Below are 21,164 nucleotides of genomic sequence, written 5' to 3'. Positions count from 1 at the left end.
GCAGAGGCAGTAAGCCTATGTACAGCAGTTGCTGGGGAACATGGGTAGGAGGATGTTGTGGTACTCATGTCCTGCTTGTGGGTTTCCTGTGGGCAGCTGGTTGGCCACTGTAAGCAGAATGCTGGACTACATTGACCCTGGGTCTGACCCAGCATGGATGTCCTTGTGTTCCCAGGTATGGTGACCATATGGAAAGGAGGACAGGGCTCCTGTATCTTTAACAGTTGTCTAGAAAAGGGAATTTCAGCAGGTGTGATTTGTATGCATGCAACACCTGGTGAAATTTCCTCTTCATCTCAACAGTTAAAGCTACCAGAGCCCTGCCCTCCTTTGTTTCTGGTCATCCTATTCCTGGGGTGTTTACAAGCCACCCAGAACCCCTGGGCTACAACCAGCCAAATAACCCACCGAGTCTGGCTTCAAACAAAATGAGAAACTACTGCACCCCTATGAATATTCACAATGGCTACTGCCCCAGCAATAAATCCTGTGGGGAAATTCACCCATGGTGGCTTCTCATTACGTGTGAACCAGGACACAGTCTTGTACCCTGAGCTTTCAGGCAAGTATGGCCTTTAAACAGAGATAAAATCTCTCACCAAAGACTCCTGAACAAACTTAGCAGTCATAGAATAAGAGGAGAGGTCCTCTTATGGATCAGTAACTGGTTAAAGAACAGAAAACAGAGAGTAGGAATAAATGGTCAATTCTCCCGATGGGGAATAGTGGGGTCCCACAGAGATCGGTATTGGGACCAATTCTTTTCAACTTGTTCATAAATGATCTAGAATTAGGAGTGAGCAGTGAAGTGGCCAAGTTTGCCGACAACACCAAATTATTTAAGGTTGTTAAAACACAAAGGGATTGTGAAGAGCTCCAAAGGGATCTCTCCAAGCTGGGAGAGTGGGCATCCAAATGGCAGATGCGGTTCAGTGTAAGCAAGTGTGAGGTGATGCACGCTGAAGCAAAATATCCCAACTTCAAGTATAACCTGATGGGATCTGAGCTGGTGATGACCAAACAAGAAAGTCATTTTGGGGTTGTAGTGGACAATTCGGTGAAAATGTCCACCCAGTGTGCGGCTGCTATCAAGAAGGCAAACTCCATCATTATAAGAAAAGGAATTGAGAATAAAACGGCCAGTATCATACTGCTTTTATACAAATCTATCGTGCAACCACACTTAGAATACGGTGTACAGTTCTGGTCAGCACACCTAAAAAAGGGTATTATAGAGCTGGAAAAAGTGCAGAAAAGGGTAACTAAAATGATTAAGGGGCTGGAGCATCTCCCCTATGAGGGAAGGTTACATCAATTGGGATTGCTTGGAAAAAAGGAGGCTAAGGGGAGACATGATAGAGGAGTACAAAATTATGCATGGGGTGAAGAATGTGGATAGGGAGACATTTTTCTCCTCAAAATACTAGAACCCGGGGTCATCCCATGAAACTGATTGGTGGGAGATCCAGGACAAATAAAAGGAAGGACTTCTTCACACAGCGCAGAGTTAAGCTATGGAACTCACTATCACAAGATATAGTGATGGCCACCAATTTGGATGGCTTTAAAAGGGGGTTGGATAAATTCCTGGGGGAGAAGACTATTTTTAAAAAAACTCATGCATTGGAAAAAAAACTTGGTACCAAATGTTATGTAATTATATAATTATCCTTGCATAGCAGGATCTTACCTACTTTTGGCAAGCAGCCACAACAATTGAGTATTTTAACCTATAAATGTCTTCCCTAAATCCGACAAGCAAGTTCTCAGGGTTTCTTAAATTGGAATAGATTTTTTTAAAAACAGGAACTCATACATTGGAAACAACCCAGGGAAACAAATGTTATGTAATTATCCTTGCATAGCAGGATCTTACTTACTTTTTGCAAGCAGCCACAACAATTGAGTATTTTAACCTATAAATGTCTTCCCTAAATCCGACAAGCAAGTTCTCTGTGTTTCCTAAATTGGAATAGATATTTTTTTTAAAGTATGGTTTCTCTATAGACAATTCTGTCCTATAGATTGCGATGGGCAAGCGCTTTGCAATGGATCCCTATGGGCAAGTATGGCTTCCCTATGGGCAAGTACTGTCCTTTGTTTTAGTACATCCCCCAATTTGGATGGCTTTAAAAGGGGGTGGATAAATTCCTGGAGGCAAAGGCTATCAATCGCTGCTAGCCCTGATGGTTGTGTGCTACCTCCAGTAGCAGAGGCTTGTGTGCACCAGTTGCTGGGGAACATGGGTGGGAGGGTGCTGTTGCATCGTGTCCTGCTTTGTTCATCCCTGGCTGATGGCTGGTTGGCTACTGTGTGAACAGAGTGCTGGACTAGATAGACCCTCGGTCTGAGCCCTTAAATCAAATACAAAATACACACTGGCTGAACAGATTCATCCAGCAATAAAGAAAAAACATCCACACACACACAAAAAGAGAAACTGCAGCCAGCCGCGCCTGAGGGCAAGCCAAAAGCCAATGTGCTTGGAATGCAAGATGTTTCCACGGTACCGCTTGGAGAGATGCACACAAAGGAGCGTCCGGCTTGGCCAGCCATGGGTTAAAGAGATGAACTATATTCCTAGAGAGGAAAGGAGGGTCGTGTCCTCCGGAAATGCACCTCCCACCCCCAAGCTGCTTCCTATCCCACCTTCTTCCTCTAGAGGAAAGAGGCTTTGGTGCTTCCTCCAAGTGCTGCATCGGGGCCTCCTGGCTGGGATCAGGTAAGACCCCACCCTGTGCATCGGGAAGAAGGAGACTCCCTGGGCTGCAGGAGAGGGGGAAGAGACATGGGGTATGCTTTAAGGTGGATTCCTGCATTGAGCAGGGGGTTGGACTCGATGGCCTTGTGGGCGCCTTCCAACTCTGCTATGCTATGACCCGGTGTGGTGGAGATGCTCAAATTGAATCCTCAAAGTGGCAGAGTGGAATCAGATTTTGCATCACAGGAAGGAGCTGGTTCCTAACCACATTTCACCGCACAAGGAGCTGGCCTGTGTGGCACTTCAGATTCCTTTCACATTAACAGGGAACTTCCTTCTTTCCTCTGTTCAGTCCAACAGGTGTCATTTGTATGCCTGCAGCACCTGGTGAAATGCCCTCTTCATCACAACAGTTCAAGCTGCAGGAGCTATACTAGAGTGACCAGTTACAAAAGAGGGCAGGGCTCCTGCAGCTTTCACTGTTGTGATGAAGAGGGGATTTTACCAGGTGCTGCATGCATACAAACGACACCTACTGAAATTCCCTTTTCTATGCAACTGTTAAAGGTACAGGAGCCCTGTCCTCCTTTTCGATAGGGTCACCCTAAGTTAGCACATTGTGTCAACATTCCTAGCTATGGTGGCTACATAACCATGATTTAAACACACTAATCTTGTGCTGCAAAGGGGTTAGCGGCCTAACCATAGCGTAGTGTTTTGTCTGAACAGGCCCATTGACACTTAAAATCAGATCATAGAATCATAGAATCGCAGAGTTGGAAGGGGCCTACAAGGCCATCAAGCCCAACCCCCTGCTAAATGCAGGAATCCACCCTAAAGCATCCCTGACAGATGGTTGTCCAGCTGCCTCTTGAATGCCTCTAGTGTGGGAGAGCCCACAACCTCCCTAGGTAACTGATTCCATTGTCGTACTGCTCTAACAGTCAGGAAGTTTCTCTGCAGCAGCTCCTTCAGACACCAGGCAGAGTCCCCCGCTGTGGTGGAACCCGAAACCACGGGTCCCTGTGGTTCGCTGAGTGGTGGTCACAGACTCTCAAGACACAATTTCTCTCTCTTTAGAAGATTTATTACAAGCAGCGTTGCAGGGTGACAGTTTGAGGAACTGCCCAACAATTTCAGGAAAGGTTAACGTATTTATAGGGTCAGGTCTCCTCAGATACAATGGCAGAACCTTCCCACCAATCATAATACAGCTCTGCAATACAATAACCAATGAGAAGCAAAGCACCTAGGCATATACAGAGTTCAAGTACTTCTCTGACTAGAATACTATATTGTATTAGTTACAGGACATACATCTCCATCTGTTTCCTAGTTGTGGTTAGCTTGCTTTAAAAATATCTTACTATCTGTCTAACTATTTTGTGACATGTGGTTTCAGCATCAGCTAAATTGTGACAGCAATTCACTTTTAATAAAGCAGGAAGATATGAACTTTATGTTGTATGGAGCTAATGTGTTATAGAGCCATTTCCTTATACCTGTGGGCATTAGGTAAAAGAACCAGCTTGATTTCCTCGACACCCACAAAGGGAGATCAGGCAGGAGGGTGACGGATGTGCCACCTTGCAGGGTAAGAATTAATTTGGGGGGTGGCTCTATTTCAACCTGTTTTCACTCTCTGGATTATGGAAGAGATTCTTGGACTGTTTTCATGTTCTTCCATTTCTTTTGTGAGGAAGATGCTAGTCTCCAGCCTTTTCTTCAGTTAAACACTATGTTTAATTTTTTATATATATACATTTGAGAATGTATATATGGAAACTTAGTTAAGTTTCTGGCTATTATTATTATTATTTATTTATATAGCACCATCAATGTACATGGTGCTGTACAGAGTAAAACAGTAAATAGCAAGACCCTGCTGCATAGGCTTACATTCTAATAAAATCATAATAAAACAATAAGGAGGGGAAGAGAATGCACCAAACAGGCACAGGGTAGGGTAAAACTAGCAGTATAAAGTCAGAACAAAATCAAGTTTTAAAAGCTTTAGGAAAAAGAAAGGTTTTTAGCTGAGCTTTAAAAGCTGTGATTGAACTTGTAGTTCGTAAATGTTCTGGTAGAGCGTTCCAGGCATAAGGGGCAGCAGAAGAAAATGGACGAAGCCGAGCAAGGGAAGTAGAGACCCTTGGGCAGGCGAGAAACATGGCATCAGAGGAGCGAAGAGCACGAGCGGGGCAATAGTGTGAGATGAGAGAGGAGAGATAGGCAGGAGCTAGACCGTGAAAAGCTTTGAAGGTCAACAGGAGAAGTTTATATTGGATTCTGAAGTGAATTGGAAGCCAATGAAGAGATTTCAGAAGTGGAGTTACATGGTCAGAGCGGCAAGCCAAGAAGATGATCTTAGCAGCAGAGTGATGAACGGAAACCAATGGACTGATGTGAGAAGAAGGAAGGCCAGTGAGAAGAAGGTTGCAGTAGTCCAACCGAGAAATAACCAATGCATGAACAAGCGTCTTGGCAGAAGAGACAGACAAAAATAATCGAATCCTAATGGCACAAATGAGGAAATATGCATTTCCCCCCAACTGAATGCTCAAAATACAAATTAAAGATGACACATCTTGTAACGCCCACATGTATTTAGACTTCCAGCTCTTCTTGTGCAATTCTGGGCCTGTTCAGAAAACACCTTAAACCCAGCTTCTTGGACAATGTGTTTTGCTAAACCCTGCTCACTCACTAACCACAGTTGCACTGTCTGCAGCAGGGTTAGCAGCTCTAACCATGGTTTAAAGGATTGTGTTAGTGCTGACCCCAGAGATCCACAGTTTCACTAACCCCAGAGGCTGAAGTGTCGCCTGAACAGGCCCATTATCTTCCAAGGAGCTTTCTTCCCAGGAATTTTGGATGGCAATCTCAGCCTCTGAGGCAAACATGCACTACTGGTTTCCTATCACCTTTGTCTCCACAGGGACTGGAATGACGCTGGCAGTAAATACACAGCTGTCTCTTCCTCTTTGTGATGGAGGGGAACCGGATCAGGTAGGTGGAAGGATCACTGGGGAGAGAGGCGGGGAACAGGCAGGCAGGTTCACCTCCCAGGGCCAGAATACATCTCTCTCTGTTTTCTTCTGGCTCTGACAGTTTATTCATTTATTTATTTATTACATTTAGGTCCTGCCTTTTTTCCTCCAAGGATCCCAAGGCAACGTACATAATCCATTTTACTCTAACAACAACCCTGTGAGTTAGGTTAGGCTGAGTGTCTGTGACTGGCCCAAAGTCACCCAGAGAGCTTCCATGGCCTAGTGAGGACTAGAACCCGGATCTCCCAACTCCCAGTCCAACACTTCAGACACTACACCACACTGGCATAGTATACTAATCCACAGTCAGTGGTAGAATGTGGATTGTTGTTGAACTGTGGGTTAGTATAGTGGTTTCATCTAGTCCACTTTTAGCTAGTTTGTTAATCAGAATAGCATGGGGCACTTTGTCAAAAACTTTGCTGAAGTCCTGCAGTGTCCTGCCCAGCCACCTCACTTTATGTTCTCCTTGAGTAGGAAACATTTTCTTTTCTCATCCAGGCTCTGGTGACCTTTGAAGAGGTTGCCATTTGCTTCACGGAGGAGGAGTGGGCCCTGCTGGGTCCTGACCAGAGAGCCCTGCACAGGCAGGTCATGGAGGATATCTGTGGGATCGTGGCCTCTCTTGGTAAGGCTCCTTGTTTTCTTGTATGATGACAATGTTGGCTTCCAAATGCAGTCATGATGAGGCAGATGATATTACTGTTTTCCTGGTATTTAGAAGCTGCCTTTTAGCATGTAGGCCCCTGACAGTGATGTTCAGAAAGAAAAAGCCTAACCATTGGGAGTAATGGGGAACGAGAGAGGACGGAGGAACTGCCAATCAAACATCGTGATTACTTTTACTCAACTCCATGGGAGCCCACATTCACACAACGGTGGAGTTAGAATCATAGAATAGTAGAGTTCGAAGGGGCCTCTAAGGCCATCGAGTCCAACCCCCTGCTCAATGCAGGAATCCACCCTAAAGCATCCCTGACAGATGGTTGTCCAGCTGCCTCTTGAATGCCTCTAGTGTGGGAGAGCCCTCAACCTCCCTAGTTAACTGGTTCCATTGTCGTACTGCTCTAACAGTCAGGAAGTTTTTTCCTGATGTACTGCTGGAATCTGGCTTCCTGTAACTTGAGCCTGTTATTCCGTGTCCTGTTAGAACTGTTGTGGGGAGTTTTCACACTGCATAGAGAAAAGTGTTGTGTGAACTGAGCCAGTTAGAACTACATTCCATCTAAGCCCTTTGGTCCTTCCTTTGATCAGTTTCATTAATCAAAAGTGCTCAATTTTCTGAGGTTCTACTGCTAACTCCGGCTTTTCCAATTTCTTTTCCTTATTCCAGAAGCTGACAGGCGGGAAGTGAAGAATAAGAGGGAACCACACAGGATCCCACTGAAAATAGTTAAATGTATAAACAGCGAACAGCAGAGAAGGAAAATTCAAGTAAATGAGGGTATGAGACATAATTCCTTTGCTTCTAAGGGCAATGGCTACCATGATATCACAACCCAAGAAGAAATATATAAAAGCCAAGAAAAGCATAGATGTCATATGCATAGAAAAACTTTCAATTTTGAAGCAGATATTAAAGCTCATTGCAAAATTCATACATTTAAAAAACCATATTATTGTTTGGAGTGTGGAAAGAGCTTCAGTCAGAAGACACATCTTACTTCCCATCAAATTAGCCACACAGGAGAGAAAGCATATCATTGTTTGAAATGTGGAAAGAGCTTCAGTCAGAAAAGAAATCTCACTCGACATGAAAGGACGCACACAGGGGAGAAACCATATAAATGCTTGGAGTGTGGAAAGAGCTTCAGTCAGAATGCACATCTCACTTTACATGAAAGAACTCACACAGGGGAGAAACCATATCATTGTCTGGAATGTGGAAAGAGTTTCAGTGAGAAAAAAAATCTCATTCAACATAGAAGAACTCATACAGGGGAGAAACCATATAAATGCTTGGAGTGTGGAAAGAGATTCAATCAGAAGATAAATTTCACTTGTCATCAAAGAACACACACAGGAGAGAAACCATATAAATGCTTGGAGTGTGGAAAGCGCTTCAGCCAGAAGAAACATCTTACTTCTCATCAAACAACTCACAGAAGAGAGAAACCATACAAATGTTTGGAATGTGGGAAGAGCTTCAGTCGGAATGCACATCTCATTCAACATGTAAGAACCCACACAGGGGAGAATCCATATCATTGCTTGGAGTGTGGAAAGAGCTTCAGTCAGAAGATAAATCTTACTTCTCATCAAAGAACTCACACAGGGGAGAAACCATATCATTGTTTGGAGTGTGGAAAGCGCTTTAGTCGGAAGATATATCTTGCTTCTCATCAAAGAACTCACACAGGCGAGAAATCGTATAAAGAGAGCCAGAGTGGTGTAGTGGTTAGAATGTTAGACTGGACCTGGGGAGGTGTGGGTTCTTGTTCCCACTCATCCATGAAGCTCACTGGGTGACTTTAGGTCAGTCACTGACTCTCAGCCTAACTTACCTCAGAGGGTTGTTGTGAGGATGAAATGGAGAGGAGGAAAAAGGCATGATATAAATGTAATAATGTATAAATGCTTGGAGTATGGAAAGAGCTTCAGTAAGAATGTATCTCAGTTCTCATGAAAGAAATCACAGAGTGGAGAAATTGTAAAACTGTTTGCGATACGGAATCAAATCAAATCTGATCTTCTTATCTAATAACTTCATATCTATGGAGGAAACCATAGAAATACTTAAGCGTATGTAATATTGATTTACAATTTAGTCATATTTTACATTAGAGGAGCTATAAAGGAGATGCACTATATAAATTAATGCCAACTAATGCTGACTGGGTACTTGTATGCCTTTGAATGCAGAGGGTTATGAGTATTCAATGCAGAGCCAGAAGCGCAACACACCTCCCACTCTGCATCTTAACTGGATGGGGGATTTGGGAGTGGGAGGGAAGGGGTTTGGGGACACTTGGGGATACCTCCTAGCCCCACATCCCCAGGCTCCTCTCATCCCTGGGAATGCACCCCCTACAGACTCACATACCCTGCATGGTCTCCTGGATCCAAGCTTGGTGCCCTGTCCATGAGCTTGAAGCCAAGAAATTGAAATATCCCCAGATGCTGGATGGGAGTGCATAGGATTACTCTCGGCATGTGCTGAATCTACGGAAATAAAGGAGCTTCTATAAACGATCTTTTCTCTTATATCTGAGAGAGTGAAAGATAATGATTTGCAGGACAGAAATATTCCTGGAATATAGGGGTGGGATGGATTCTCATTTTAAATTTAAGTTCTTTTTAAATCTCTTTAATAAATATTGCATTTATTTTTTGTTAAATGATTAAGAAAAAAAGGATGTACATCAGAATTGAATATACAATGAGCAAAACTAAGAGAATACTTAAATAAAGGGGGAGGGATTTCTCCTTGGGTAAGGCAAGTAGAAAAAATGTTCCAGCATTACACGCCTCAACCTTTTATTGCATATATATATATATATATATATATATACACACACACACACACACACACACACACACACACACACACACACACATTTTATTGCTTATAAAAATAGCACCTGCTGGGCTAACAATGTGACCCATGGCTTTAGAGAGCTATTTGATGAAATCTACAATTGTACGAAATTTCAAACTGGTGTGATAAAAATTGGCACAGGTACAGCGAGTTCAAAAGTGTTTACAATTCACACATTCATCCTTTTTACTCCAAATTTTGAAAAGGCAAATTATTGATTCCCCCCCCCCCCCAATTTTGAGGAATAGTACTGATGCTTATTGAAGAAGGTGCCTTGCATTTGTTTGGTGCAGTTCTCAGCTGCAGGTCAAAAATTATTAAGGTTTTCCTGCCTCATTAAAGCCTATGGCAGCAACCGCTTGTCAATGTTAGGTCATGCATGCTTGATATCATCTAAATCTAGAATGCTGCCAGTGTTTCCGGGCAGATTCTGTGATTTCATATGATTTTTACTGCGCACCCCCCACCCCACACAAACGACAATCCAATCACAGAACCCATCGGCCTCCACAGACTGGACCACCAAAACAGAGAGCTTCGGCTATTGGGCAGTATAAAAATGTAATAAATAATAATATTTATATATTTATTTAGAGTATTTTTATCCTGCACCTCAGCCAAAAAGGCTCCCCAAGTGGTTTACAATTGATCAGTAAAGAAGACAGTCCTTGCCCTCAGGCTTACATTCTAAAGAAAAAAAGAAAGACATGACACACAAGGAAAAGGGGATGGGGAGGAAAAAAGGGGGAAAGAAAAATTAAGGAGACTGTTCAGGCTGGTGGGAAGACCCTGGAGGGGCAGACCAACAGCTCCTTCCCCACAGGGTCATGATGACAGGGATCTACCACTCATGGGTGCAGCAGGGATCCTCATGATTATAAGACAACTACACCGAAACACCATCATATCACAGATCATATCTGCTTCCACAGACTGAACTACAGAAATCATGGATCCACTATTTATGGGTGTGACTTTTATTTCCAGACATCTGAAAAATGACTGGAAATAAAAATATTTTTTAAATTCTGTCTGCAAAAGTCTTCTAATTACATAGCTTTTGGAAACCATTCGCAGGATGTCAAGAGAAAACTAAACGGAGAGTTACCTGAGAAGGTGTCTTCTTTAGGCACCCCAGTCTCTCACGAATACATCAGCTTGGGGAAGAGCAAAAGCTAAAGAAGGTAGGGAGAAACACCAGAGCAGCTTTTGGAGGAAAGAGCTGAAGCCTTAGCAACAGCACACCGTACCTGCAATGTAACTCCCCCACAGGCACAAGCCTCGAGTAAAAGCCCTATATTTTTCTTTCACAATTGAGTAAATATCACACTTTTTTTCTTTTACTATTTCCCCCTTCAACCCATCATGTTTAAAATAAAAGCATAACACCTCAGTTTCGTCACAGCATTTTGGAGGAGCAGCCCACCTCCCTCACGTCTTTTGCCGTGATCCTTTAAGTGCAGCAAGAAATCAAGCAAGCGGGGCTCTCTGGTGAGGAAGCCTGCCCAATTTCTCATTTAGGGGATTCTCAGAGAGAGAGGGACTGGGCAGGCGAGAGGCCTCCTGCCTGGTTTCTTGCTCTGGGACACTTCCCGAAAGGAGAGGATACCTGGGCAGCTTCTTCAGTAAAGCGCCCAGGCCCAAAAGCCTCATGTGGCATTATCCCACAGTTCTGTTCCCTTAGGTATGTCTAGAGAACAAACACCAAAGATTGCATTACTGTCACTATTTGAAGATTTAAAATGTGGTAAAGAAACTAAAGAGCTGATATTGAGTTTGCTGACTGCAGCATGATTGATGGTAGCTAGGAACTGGAAGATTCAAGGGGAATATTTTAGTGAAGAATGGTATAAAGAAGTATGGGATATAGCTATTAATGATAAACTGACTTGTAATATTAAGTGGAGAAAAGGTATAACCAAAATAAATGAGTTTGAAGGAATCTGGAAACAGTTCCTAATATTTGTGTTTACCAGGGGAAGTGGGAAACCACCAGCAGAAGAAACGATAAGATTTTGGAATCAGGAATAGATCCCGAGGTGGGGGGCGCACTTTTATGTTAAAAATTATTATGTATGGTATGATATTTTATAGTTAATATCTATTCAACATATATGTATTCAACATTTATTCAACATTTATGTAGTGGTTGTTTTGATGTTTTCTTTTATTGTAATGTTTTATTGTATGTTTAATTAATGTGGAAAAGCAATAAAAATATTTTTTTTAAAAAAAGTATGTCTAGGGTGACCATATGAAAAGGAGGACAGGTCTTCTGTATCTTTAAACCTTGTATTGAAAGGGAAATTTCAGCAGGTATGCATGCAGAACCTGGTGAAAATCCCTCTTCATCACAACAGTTAAAGCTGCAGGAGCCCTGAAGAGGGGATTTCACCAGGTGCTGCATATACATACAAATGACACCTGTTGAAATGCCCTTTTCAATACAATGGTTAAAGATACAGAAGTCCTGACTTCCTTTTCATCACTCCTTGAAGCCCAAAGGTGACAGTCAGGCTCTGCACCAACCATATTGGCTCTAAGATGGCTTTAGCTGTGACAGTGGGAGACTTGAGGGAGGCTGCTATACATATTTACTGGGGAATAAATGACATTTTATTTATTATTTATTACATTTAAATTCTGCCTTATTTCCTCCAAGGAACTGAAGGTGCCACACATAATCTTCCTCTCCATTTTATCCTCACAACAACAACCCTGTGAGGTAGGTTGGGCTGAGAGTCGATGCCTGGCCCAAAGTCACCCAGTGAGCTTCCGTGGCCAAGTGGGGACTAGAACAGGGATTTCCAGTACTATAGCCACTACACCGCACTGCCAGAGAACTGAATGGGCCTTGCTTGGGAGCAGACACATCCAGGATGGCACTGCAGCTTTTCTTCCCCACCGTGTTGAGGTTGCAGTGCCGTGGGCTCACTTGTGGAAGCTCCTGTCACCTTTTGAGCCTCCTAGCAAAAACAGCCACTAAAAGCAGGACTTTCTTTTTTAACATTCGAAAACAAAACATACCCAGTTTCGTTGAGCCTGGAGAGAAAACGTGCAGAACAGAAAACCGGAATCGTTGCCAACAGCAGACCAGGGGAAGCCTAAAGCCCACATGGTGCAATGCAAGGCGTTTCACTGGTCCTGCTTGGAGGGATGCAGGGAAAGGCTCTTGCTGTTTGGCCTCCTGAGTAGGGTGACCAACTGTCAGGATTTCCCCGGATTTGTCCTGGTTTTTGTTCTTTCCATGGTGTCAGGGGGGATTTTCTATAATTTTCAATAATGTCCTGGAATGACACACCTTCCCCTTTAAGGCTGCCATTAGCATGGCAGGAGTGAATGACATGCTTTCTTGAGGCACATCATTCCCCCACCCCGAGCTCCAATTGAGGTCTTAAAGGGGAAAGTGGGTCATTCGTGGACATTATAGAAAAGGCCCCAATTGGAGTGGATGGTGGTGGTACAGAATGAAATCCTTTCCCCTCCTCCACTCCAATCGGGTTCTTTAAGGTGGTGGGGGAATAACGTACTTTCTGTAGGACTCAGAAAGCTGCTTCTCCACACACACACTAGGTGTCCTCTTTTTTGGTTTCCCAAATATGGTCACCCTACCCCTGAGGGTTAAATGAGATGAACGAGGAGGTTCTTAGAGATGAAAAAAGTGTGGGGAGGGGGCGGGTTCTCCGAAGGAAATTATCTCCCTCCCTCCAAAAGGATCGCTGCCTCCTGGGTGGGATCAGGTGAGACAAACACCCCTCACCTTGTGCATTGGGGAGGGCAGGAGAGGGAGGAAGACCCGGTGGGGGAGCAGATGCCCAAATCCAACCCCCTAATTTCACTGCACAGGGAATGTCAGGGTGTTTCCATCCTTCCTTCCTCCTTTCAGCAGAGCAGGCGGTCTCTTTCTTTGATTTGTGAAATGGGAGGGGGCAATCCGGATTAAACTGCAATCTGGATAGAAGTGCTCTGCATCGATTAAATTCCTGTCCCATTCATCGGTCGCTGCTCCCCCCTCCCTCGGCAAATGCCACCCCACCCCGCGATGCAATTCTGCCTAGGGCTGAGATGTTCCCCTCGTTCTGCACTGACAGAAGCCAACAAAGGTGGTGGTGGAGAGAGGTAGGTGCCCCTGCAAGGCCGGTGATACGGAGAGCACTGGAACGGCAGCCATTTTTTAATTTTTATTTAGATATATAATTTTATGCAATTGACATTCTATTGCTCCAAGGGTTGTGGGGAGAAAGGTTTCTGGGATTGTTTTTCTTTCTTTCTAAAAGCAGCAAACGATTTTGGGCCAACCCTGTGAGAGAGGAAGCCTCTCGAGAATCATAGGAGGAGGAGAAGAAGGCTGATAATAAGTTAGGGTGACCCTATGAAAAGGAGGACAGGGCTCCTGTATCTTTAACAGTTGTATTGAAAAGGGAATTTCTGCAGGTATCATTTGTGTATATGGAGAACCTGGTGAAATTTCCTCATCATCACAACAGTTAAAGCTGCAGGTACCCTGCTCCCTTTTAAAATGGTCACTCTAGTATAGCTCCTGCAGCTTTAACAGTTGTGATGAAGAGGGAATTTCACCAGGTTCTCCATATACACAAATGACACCTGCTGAAATTCCCTTTTCTATGCAACTGTTAAAGATACAGGAGCCCTTTTCATATGGTCATCCTAAATAAGTATATAAATAACTGGGGAGGAGGGAAATAACAGCACGAAAAAGAGGCCTTAAAAGTCCTGAACGCGGGGGGGGGGGGGGAGAAGCAAAGGTCGACAGAGTGAAAGCGGTCAATTGCAGCTTCTGTGGGGCACGAAACTGCTGGTGTCCTCTGAAGCAGGGAGCTGTCCAGTAAGATCTTTTGCTCCTTTTCGTGAGGCATCTCCAGGCTATGATAGTTAGGAATGGAGCCTACATCTGCTGAGGCAGTATACCTCAAAAAACAGGGAGTAATGTTATGGGGCTTTTTCATTAATATAAAACACAGCCTTTCTAAACTTAAAGAGAAGTTTATGTGTTCATCATTTATGCATACAAGAATTTGGTTGTGTTCATTAGTACATTGAGATTTAAAAATCGGATAAATCAATGATTTCTTTAAATGGCTGACAGCCTTAACTTCATGCAGGTTTACGGTAGCTTAATTTAGGAGAGAATGGCAGCAGCAGAAGGTGTGGCTGGGGGCTTGGATGAAGAACAGATTAAACCCCAACTAAGGGAAGGCCGAGACAGGGGATGTACTTTTAGCGGGATGACTGGATAGAGGTTGGAGGATGGTGGAGGGGATGAAACCTGTCCTGACTCTCAAGCAAATGAAGGCCTTCCCTCAGGGGAAGGATCCTTCCCAAGTCTCCAGTTTCTCTGTCAGCCTTGACATTTGTCTGCCTTTCCTTCTAGGACAAGGCCTGTTTGCAAGCTTGCCCCCCCCCCCATTTTCCCTTGTCTAGACAAAACTGTAATTCTTTAACAGAACCGTGTCTTTTCTTTAGAGTCCACCTCATACGGTCATCTTCGCTCAGATACAGAAGAGGGAGGAGGTTTTTTTGGGCCCCTTGGAGGCTTCTACGAACCACGGATCCAAGATGGCCAAGCCAGACTCAGCTGGTCCTGAAGCTGGAAGTGGCCCTGATGCTGTTAAGTGTGGAAGCCGTGAGGAATTCTGGGCAACAGCACTGCAGAAGGACCTGGGTGAAGACATGGTCAGCTCAGAAGTGCAGCGTCAGCAGTTCAGGCAGCTGCGTTACCAGGCAGCTGAAGGGCGGTTTGCAACCAACTCCACAGTCTTTTCCACCTGTGGCTGAAGCCGGAGCGACACACAAAAAACCAAATCCTGGACCTGGTGATCCTGGAGCAGTTCCTGACCATCCTGCCAGCGGAGATGGCGAGCTGGGTGAGAGAATGCGGAGCGGAGACCAGTTCCCAGGCGGTGGCCCTGGCAGAAGGCTTCCTCCTGAGCCAGGCAGAGGACCAGGGGCAGCAAGAGCAGCAGCAGGTGAGAGCATCCAGGGGCTCAGGAATGGGAGGGGGAATTACTGAAAACTCTCTAAACATTCCCAACACATTCTGGACATCATGAGGAGAGATATCCCATACCTCGCTCTCAGCAGTTTTGCCTCTGTACATCTTGGATCTTCATTGCTGTTTCAGGAAAAGGGCCTGCTTACAGAAGTGGGACCTGATTTCCCTGCAGCAATAAGGGCTTCGTCAGACACTAGGATCTGGCAGGAAGGTGACAGATCTCCCGCCATGCAGGGTAAGGATTAATTTGGGGGTGGCTTTATTTCAACCTGGTCTCACTCCCTAGAGTATGGAAGAGATATGTCCATACCGCCAACCGGCTGAGAGTTTCTCGGGGAAGACACTTCTCTCCAGAATTTCCCACAATTCAAAATCACTAGATCAATTTGTGGCAAAGAGCCCAAATGGGGAATCACAGAATCATAGAATAGTGGAGTTGAAAGGGGCCTATAAGGCCATTGAGTCCAACCTCCTGCTCAGTGCAGGAATCCACCTTAAAGCATACCTGACAGATGGTTGTCCAGCAGCCTCTTGAAGGCCTCTAGTGTGGGAGAGCCCACAACCTCCCTAGGTAACTGGTTCCATTGTCATACTGCTCTAACAGTCAGGAAGTTTTTTCTGATGTTTTTCCAGAATGTGGCTTCCTATAACTTGAGCCCGTTATTCCATGTCCTACACTCTGGGATGATTGAGAAGAGATCCTGGTCCTCCTCTTTGTAACAACCTTTTAAGTATTTGAAGAGTGCTATCACATCTCCTCTCAATCTTCTCTTCTCCAGGCTAAACATTCCCAGTTCTTTCAGTCTCTCTTCAGAGGTCTTTGTTTCCTGACCCCTGATCATCCTGGTTGCCCTCCTCTGAACACGCTCCAGCTTGTCTGCATCCTTCTTGAATTGTGGAGCCCAGAACTGGATGCAATACCCTAGATGCGGCCTAACCAGGGCCAAATAGAGAGGAACCAGTACTTCACGCGATTTGGAAGCTATACTTCTATTGGGCTGCATTAATAGAAGTATAGCTTCCATTAAAGGAAGGCTGCCCCCTCCATGGCAGAGGCACATCAACAACCCCCAACCCCGCTCCCGTTCCAGGTCAAATTAATGAAAGAACGGTACAGTGGGAGTCCTCCAGCTTAGAGTGTCTCAGTCCCTGTCATGAGAAAAGGTGACTTGGTGAAATAGCGGAGATCCAGGATTTGCCCCCCAAAGGGTTTGGCTTTCATGGCCTGTTCTGGTCTCTCTGGATCTGGCCCAGATTGGGAATGGAAATGCTGGGTTCGAGCTGGCCGGCTGCCTGGGAGTTTTCGTAACTCCCAGTCAATGGATCTGTTTCTTTGCTCATCCCTTGAGTCTACATTTCGCTCGCTGTGGCCACCTCCTTACCTATCTCATGTCCACACTTCAACTTCTACCTCCATTTTACCTCAGTTTTGGCACAGCATTTTGGAGGAGCAGCCCACCTCCCTCACATCTCTGAAATCAAGCAAGCGGGAGGGCTCCAGTGAGGCAGCCTGCCCGATCTCTCATTTAGGGGATTCTCTGAGAGAGGGATTGGGCGAGCGAGAGGCCTCTCCTGGTCTCTTGCTCTGGGACACTCTCGCAAAGGAGAGGATACCTGGACAGCCTCTGCAGTAAAGTGCCCAGGCCCTTAAGGGGTTCTCAAAGTATTGTGAGGAGGCGGCCCTGGTAGACTGCCTTTAAGGGTGCCCTCTGTACAGACAGCCCCGAAGGCCACTGCAGAATGTCGCTCCTTTGAGTTATCCACGTACAGCATTCAGGCCTGAGCACCGTTCTGGAGAGGCCCCTCGGCCAATCTCTCCCCCAGGAAAACGCTTCTGCTGCGGTATGGGGGCGGTGGATGCTGCTGCAGGAGTCAGGCGTGTCCTCCCATCTGAGACATCTTGTGCCGCTGCCGGAAGGTATTTACAGAGGCAACCCCACATCAAAAGCCTTTGGAGCATCTTGCTGCTCGGCCTCAGGGAGGTTTATTTATATTTATTTATTTATTTATTGCACTTATATACCGCTCCCATAGCCAGGGCTCTCTGGGCGGGTTACAGAAATTCTAAAATTAAGATAAAAACGAGTATACAAAATTTAAAATTCTAAAACACAAAAGATCCTTCCTCCAGAGGACGGAGATTTGGGAGGAGGAGGGAGGGGAGCTGCAAGCCTGCGCAGGAAATGCATGTTCTCCCGCAGATGCCGTTCCTGCGCCGCCTTCTTCCTCCAGAGCAGCTCCGACTTTGTGCCTCCTCCAGGTGCAGCATCGGAGTCTCCAGGGGGTGAGATCCGTTAAGCCCCCCCTCCCCTCCTTGTGCATTGGGGTGAAGGGGGAGACCCCTGATCTGTAGGGGTGGGACATGGGGGGGGGCCAGAAAACCGAGGAGGGGGTGGGAAGCTCCGGGAGGGGCGGAGATCCTCAAATTCAACTCTGATTTGGCAAATGGAGGGGCGGAGCTTCATGCCAGGCTACTGCAGAGCAGCCTGAAGCGGATCATGGGGGGCGGAATAGGGGAAGAGCGTGGAATGGCGCCGCTCCCTCCCTCCTTGCTCCTGTCCTCTGCCTGCCTGGCCGGCTGAGAAGCGCCGCTTGCACGACGCCCGCCCGCCCGCCCTACCTGGCCCGTCCCTGCTGCCCGGCGGGCCGCCTTATGCAAGAGGCCGCTGGCTCTCCACCGCCCCAGAAAGCGCGGCCCTGCTTTGCACTGACTGCCGCCTGGCTCCGAGAAGCCCCCAATCCCCCCCGCCTGGCTGCCTGCCGGCCCGCTTTCCTTCGGGGCCGTCCCTTGAGCCGGGCCGGGCTGGACTGCAGCGCTGGCTAAACTCGACGGTCGCCATTGTGCTGCTGCGGAGGGGAGAGGAGAGGACGTCACCTTGTGAGGACTTTTGCTCTGTTCCAGTCAGGCAGTTCCTGGCTAGGGCGACCATATGAAAAAGAGGACGGGGCTCCTGTATCTTTAACAGTTGTATTGTGAAAGAGGAATTTCAGCAGGTGTCATTTGTATGCATGCAGAAGCTGGTGAAATTCCCTCTTCATCCCAACAGTTAAAGCTGCAGGAGCCCTGGCGTCTTGACCAGATACAAAAGGGGGAGGGCTCCTGCAGCTTTAACTGCTGGGATGAAGAGGGAATTTCACCAGGTGTACAAATGACACCTGATGAAATACCCTTTGGGACACAACTGTTAAAGATACAGGAGCCCTGTCCTCCTTTTCATAGGGTCACCCTATTCCTGGCTATCATTGAACAACAACTATCCTGAGGGAAGATTTAGCTTTAGCCTCACAATGTGCCCCAGAAAAGAAGGCGTTATCAGATAGATACAGCATAGAATCATAGAATAGCAGAGCTGGAAGGGGCCTACAAGGCCATCGAGTCCAACCCTCTGCTCAATGCAGGAATCCACCCTAAAGCATCCCTGACAGATGCTTGTCCAGCTGCCTCTTGAAGGCCTCTGGTGTGTGAGAGCCCACAACCTCCCTAGGTAACGGATTCCATTGTCGTACTGCTCTAACAGTCAGGAAGTTTTTCCTGATGTCTAGCTGGAATCTGGCTTCCTTTAACTTGAGCCCGTTATTCCGTGTCCTGCACTCTGGGAGGGTTGAGAAGAGATCCCGGCCCTCCTCTGTGTGACAACCTTTTAAGTATTTGAAGAGTGCTCTCATGTCTCCCCTCAATCTTCTCTTCTCCAGGCTAAACATGCCCAATTCTTTCAATCTTTTCAGCAAGTGGGGAGGAAGGGAGCAAGTTGTTCTTCCTCATCACTCAATTTTGCTTTCTGTGTATTACTCCACCCCCTAAACAGTAATTGCTTCTTTCTCTGTCAGATCTTTTACACTCGGCCTTTAGCTGTCCTAAGGTGCTTATTTTCGATTTCTTCATCTTTCTTCCATCGCAGAAAGACTTTCTTCAGCTTCCCTTTCTGCCAGCCATGACTCCCCCCTTTTCTGCTCTTCCTTCTCTCCACCACCTTTCATATCAACTGCCAAGATTCTGTTTCCATTACCTGGGCAACTGGCTCCCTAGCCCCGCCCCCTGTTGTATCGACCTAACCCTTTCAGTTCCTGCTACACTAGATTAGGAATGGATCCTCCATCTGCTGAGGCAATCTACCTCACAAAATCAGGGAGAAATGTTACGGGTCTTTTTAATTATATAATGTACAGTAAAGTCTGCCTTTTAAAGAAAGATAACATATTCGTTAGAATTTCTCACTTGTATGCAAAAGTGGATTTGGTTGATTAATACCTTGAACTTTAAACATCCGATGACTAACTAACAAAGATTTCTTTAAATGACTACCAGCCCTAGTTTAAACCAATTTAAAGGACATTTAGGCTTTAAGGAGAAAATGGCAGCAGCAGAAGGTGTCATGGAGAGGGTTTGTGGCTGGCGGCTTGGATGAAGAATGGATGAGGCCTCACAGGAAGGCCAAGAGAGGGAATGGATGTAAAGGGGGATGAATGGTTAGAGCTTGACTTGGGGGGTGGGGGCTAAGGGATGAGAAATCTTCTTACATCAGTGGTAGTCAGTGTTTCTCAGGTGACGGATCCATTGCCAGACTCTAGTTTCTCATGAAGACCTGGCATTTGTGCCCAATTTCTTCTGAGATAAGACCTGCTTACTAGCTGGAGTCCTGCACATTTCATCTTGTCTCGACAGTGTCGTAAATCTTTTAAGCAAGCCGTGTTCTGCCTTTACAGAGCCTTAGTGGCACTGCTTCAGAGAGCCCTCTGCCCAGATACCACACGAAGGAGAAGTTTCCTTGGTCCCCTTGAAGGTTTCCTTGGAACACAGATCAAAGATGGCTGAGCAAATCCCAACTGGTCCTGAAGCAAGAAAAGACATTGATGTCATTAAGATCAGTAGGACCGGGGAATTCTTGGGAAGAACAGTGCAAGTTCTCCAGGGGGAGGACACGGTCAGCTCAGACGTGCAGCGTCAGTCTTTCAGGCAGTTGTGCTACCAGGCAGCCGAAGGGCCCAGAAAGGTTTGGAACCAACTTCACCATCTTTCCCATCGGTGGCTGATGCCAGAACGACACACGAAAAACCAAATCCTGGACCTGGTGATCCTGGAGCAGTTCCTGACCATCCTGCCAGCGGAGATGGCGAGCTGGGTGAGGGAATGCGGAGTGGAGACCAGTTCCCAGGCGGTGGCCCTGGCTGAAGGCTTCCTCCTGAGCCAGGCAGAGGACCAGAAGCAGCAAGAGCAGCAGCAGGTGAGAGCATTTCACCCAAGGGCTCAGGAATGGGAGGGAGGGCTATCTGAAAACTCTCTACTCGTTGCTCAGCCACTTCTGGAAATCTCCTGAGGAGAGATGTCCCATATCTCACTCTCAACAGTTTTGCCTCTGTATATCTTGGATCTTCATTGTTGTTTCAGGTACAGCGTCCGTTTGCAGAAGTGGGACCTGTTTTCCCTGCAGCAGAAAAAGCTCCATCAGATGCCAGAGAGAGCCTCCCACAAAGGGGAATGAGGCAGGAAGGTGATGGATGTCCTGCCATGCAGGGTAAGTCCTAGTTTCGAGTGGCTGCATTTCAACCTGGTCTTTTCCTCTGAAGGGTGGAAGAGATCGCTGAGCTGCTTTTATTTCCCACCCCAATTCCTTTTGAGGGGAAATGCTTGTCCCCAGTGTTTTCCAAAAATGAAACCCAACAGATTGATTTGTGGCCAAGAGCACAAAATGGAGGGGAGGGGAAATGCACTTTTATTGAACAGAGTTCTCAAAAAGCAAATAAAACATCTTGTAATACCCAGATGTCCTTAGAGCATCTTTACACGAGGGGCAATCACATTGCTTCCCCAGGGCTTTGTGGTTCCTGGTCCTTTTGCATGATTGTTATGGGTTGCATTTC

General features: G+C 46.1%; 2 protein-coding genes across 3 annotated transcripts in view; one reads left to right on the top strand and one right to left on the bottom strand.

Moving 5' to 3' along the window:
* The window catches only part of LOC134396130 (zinc finger protein 420-like), a 229,188-nt gene that overhangs the window by 136,220 nt on the left and 71,804 nt on the right, over positions 1–21,164 (bottom strand). The window lies entirely within an intron of this gene.
* LOC134396135 (zinc finger protein 345-like) overlaps positions 1–21,164 on the top strand; it is a 133,137-nt gene that overhangs the window by 95,692 nt on the left and 16,281 nt on the right. For both annotated transcript variants that reach the window (XM_063122508.1, XM_063122511.1), the window contains exons 1-2: positions 19,933–20,527; positions 20,692–20,818. In XM_063122508.1, the coding sequence (XP_062978578.1) occupies positions 20,111–20,527; positions 20,692–20,818 (544 nt within the window). In that variant the 5' untranslated portion in view covers positions 19,933–20,110. Of the gene's footprint in view, positions 20,528–20,691; positions 20,819–21,164 lie in introns of those variants that run through there.

This window comes from Elgaria multicarinata, chromosome 3 (assembly GCF_023053635.1).
Source record: "Elgaria multicarinata webbii isolate HBS135686 ecotype San Diego chromosome 3, rElgMul1.1.pri, whole genome shotgun sequence".
Lineage (NCBI taxonomy): Eukaryota > Metazoa > Chordata > Lepidosauria > Squamata > Anguidae > Elgaria > Elgaria multicarinata.
Note: the sequence above shows the minus strand (reverse complement) of the source record. Positions and strands in the feature narration are given on the sequence as shown.